The sequence below is a fragment of the Teleopsis dalmanni genome, chromosome 2, assembly GCF_002237135.1.
Source record: "Teleopsis dalmanni isolate 2A chromosome 2, ASM223713v2, whole genome shotgun sequence".
Lineage (NCBI taxonomy): Eukaryota > Metazoa > Arthropoda > Insecta > Diptera > Diopsidae > Teleopsis > Teleopsis dalmanni.
This window is the reverse complement of record NC_051847.1, coordinates 92,106,844-92,110,451: the sequence shown is the minus strand read 5'-3', so window position 1 is coordinate 92,110,451 and position 3,608 is coordinate 92,106,844. Positions and strand designations below refer to the sequence as shown.

The 3,608-nt window shown below is 31.6% G+C and overlaps 1 protein-coding gene across 1 annotated transcript; it reads left to right on the top strand.

Annotated features, from left to right (window-relative positions):
* Window positions 1-6: 6 nt before the first annotated feature.
* LOC119685490 lies at window positions 7-3,387 on the top strand (the record flags this gene model as incomplete). Its single annotated transcript, XM_038099778.1, has 5 exons — window positions 7-130; window positions 192-635; window positions 2,097-2,678; window positions 2,741-2,867; window positions 2,929-3,387. Coding segments are annotated over 5 exons (1,665 nt in total), but the record flags the coding sequence as incomplete, so codon positions are not given.
* Between the last annotated feature and the right edge of the window lie 221 nt (window positions 3,388-3,608).

Below are 3,608 nucleotides of genomic sequence, written 5' to 3'. Positions count from 1 at the left end.
GCTTTGTGCCAAAAATATTCTTGTCGTTCAGTAGTCTTTGTTGGTGGTCTTTTTTGTGCTTTTGGCTTAACATTGAGCTACTTTGCTACAAGTTTATTACATTTGCTATTCACTTTTGGTATTTTAACAGGTAAAACTTTTTATAGCTTAAGTTAAAAAAAAAAAACAAAAATTAATTTCTCTATTTGTAGGCATAGGAGGTGGTCTGTCTACCACACCTGGTATTGTCATTGTATCGCAATACTTTGATGCACATCGTGCATTAGCTAATGGTATATGTGTCTCCGGCACAGCTGCAGGTAGTTTCATACTGCCCGTTTTAATTAAACATTTAGCAGAACATTTTGGATTTCATGGCACAATTTTAATATTGGGAGTTTGTATGCTACATGTTTGCATTTCTGCAACACTCTATAAGCCCTTGGAAGATTACTCAAATGATGCAACACAAACAATTGAAGACGAAGAGTCGGCAAAACCTCTAAATGATATAAATCCCAGTTCAACGGGTGTTTTAACTAATTCTACATATTTGAACACATGTGAAGATGGTTTAAGTACCAAATATATTGAGCATCTTTTTTTGGAGGAGTCTAAAAATCGGTTAAATGACTACTATTCCGGGAAAAATCATGGTAAGTTGTAAAATGTGGTAATAAGAGTGTAAAACTTGAGGGTCTCTTTAGAAAACATATACATACTTAAAAAGTCAGGTTTAATTTAAAATTTCTTCCAATGCAACTTGACAGAAAAATAATATATACAAGTACTGATCAGAAAATTGCTTTAATATATAACAAAGGAGCAATTTCCAAAAAAAAATTTGACTATATTAACAAATTCTTAAAAACATAATCTATTTTCATTTTCTTCCAAATTATTTAAAAAAATATCGCTTGCCTTTATATATAACATACCTCTGGACTTTATAGCTTTAAGCCAAATTAAAAAAAGTGATTCTATTAGTAATTCTTTAAATAAAAACAAGTTATTCTAAAGCTTGTCTCTCATATTTAAAGAACAAATATTAAAGCAATAAAAAAAAAAACCTAAGTTCAAAAACGACTAATGTGAATGTTAACTTTTATTTCGTGCGTTATTTTTTAGTATAATTCTATACGTATTTCGGCAAATTCGCTTTTGCCTTCATCAGGAGGATTCCTAATATTCCTAATATTAGGAATCCTCCTGATGAAGGCAAAAGCGAATTTGCCGAAATACGTATAGAATTATACTAAAAAATAACGCACGAAATAAAAGTTAACATTCTTAAAAAAACAAAACAGACTTTAATATAAATTTCGACGTAACAACTCAAAAAATTAATAACAAAATTATAGACTAATGTGAAGCTATTAAAGTCTGTGATTACAATCTAGATTGAGTAAGCACAGCAAAATTTTCTGTAGAAGTCACAGGCTCAGGGTGAACGGGCACTGTTTAACACTTGTTATGACAATTTCTAACCTTTTTCAAACAAAGCATTAACTCTTTGGATTTCTACGTTGAAGAATTGACTGAATTGACTACAGTCTACAATCAAAATGTTGAAGTACTTGATTGAAACCAAATTGTTTAATAGAAATGGGTGTCAGTACTTTGTGGGTATCATGATAATAATAGTTATAGGGGTAATCAGGGGCTGAGGTAGCGGTTTTTTAAAGAATTTTCTATGTAAAAATGATGAGAGAAAGAAAATGCTTATTGAAATGAAATAAGCATTAAAATTGTACCACAATATCAAAACAAAGGTTTTCAAATCGGGAATCTAGTTTCAATTGCAAACGATTGTCTACACAAGCGCATAATCATACCTTATCCATCGATCTATCAGATTTAGGAGGGCTCCTATCCCATTAGTCATCTATTCACTAAAAAATATTAGATCAAGTACATTTTTTTAAGGGAGACATGTGATAGGTTTCCCCCTTGACTACGCCCACCGTATTAAGAGTTATAGTTTTCATTATTAAAATAACAATTTCGAGCGAAATATTTGTCTAGAAATAAAATATTTACACAGCCCTTTATAATAAAAGAAAAAATATTAATTACACATAGTGAATTTTTTGTTAATAATATTTAATATTCCGCAGTTAATGATAAGCAACGCAACAATAACATGGAACAAGAAAGTGATGATGAATGTAAAGATATTATTGGCGAAACCACATTTATCAAACCTATGAAAAAAGTTCGAAGTTCAGGAATTATGCATTCAGTCGAGGATTTAAGTACCGATTCTACTTGGGTTTATCGTAAACACTCCGGTACTGATTCGAATCGTGGTAGTAGGCGACGTAAAAATGTTTTCGCCAATGATGAAATTATATCCAAAATTCAAGCGCATTTGGAAAAGCCATTATCACCACCTGTCGTGGTTACACGTGGTCTAAGTAAAAGTATGGAAATACCGACACCAGTTACAAATACATCTAAAGTGAAGCCCAATGATGATGTCAACAATGCAATTGCAGCTGGTATAAAACGACAGAATAGTATTGAAGAAGACGATAATGAAAATGAACCACGGACATGCTGTGAACGGATTGAAATGTATTTGGATATAAGTTTGCTGAAAGATCCTATTTTTATACTAATGTGCTTATCGGTAACATTAACTTCAGTAGGTTGTCCATATATGTTATACTACTTACCAGCACACGTGATCTCTATTGGTAAATAAAACTTTTTAAAATATAATTGGAATTATTTTAAAGTAAACTCTGGCTATATTTAGGTTACAATAAAAGTCAAGCAGGATATTTAGTAGCAGTAAGTGCTGTGCTAGATTTATGTGGACGCTTAGGACTCGGTTATCTATCAGATTTACAATTATTTGATCGAAAAAAAATATACATTTTCTGGTAAAAAATCATTTTACATTTAATAATATTGTTTACTTATTTTAAATTTATTTATTTGCAGTATTCTTGGCGCTGGCACAGCTGTACTTACCTTACCGTCAGAACAAAAACTCTATATGGTTGGATTATCTGCTGCACTTTACGGTCTTTGCCTCGGTAGCTGGTATGTGTTAATGCCAGTTTTGTTAGCAGATATTTTCGGCACAGATCGTATTAGTTCCAGTTATGGTTTGGTACGCATGTTTCAGAGTATTGGTGCTATATCAGTACCACCACTAGCCGGTTTTCTACGCGATCTCTCTGGAAGTTATGAGGTAGTTTTTTATTGTATGGGTTCCTGTATGGTACTTGGTTGCACACCATTATTGGTGTGGGCTTTTTTGGAAAGTCGTGATCGACGTTTATTAAACGAACGAGACGACAGTGAGGAAAACTCAACAGTGTCGTAAATGGAACAGATTGGTCTTAATTTGAACAAATGATATTTAGAATTCAGATTTTAATATTTTAACACAAAGTAGTCGGAAACCCTTTTACATAGTTTGTTGTTCTATGCAATTTAGTTGTATTTAAAAAATGTAGTAAGTTTTGAATGTGTATAGCTTTTATCACAATTAGTTTTATATTAATGGATGACGTAAATACAATTTTTTTTAATTTACTACATATTTGCGCAGTTGATAAAATTAGTTTGTTAACATTCACATCATGTTGTACTGATATATTTGGTTTAAGATATAC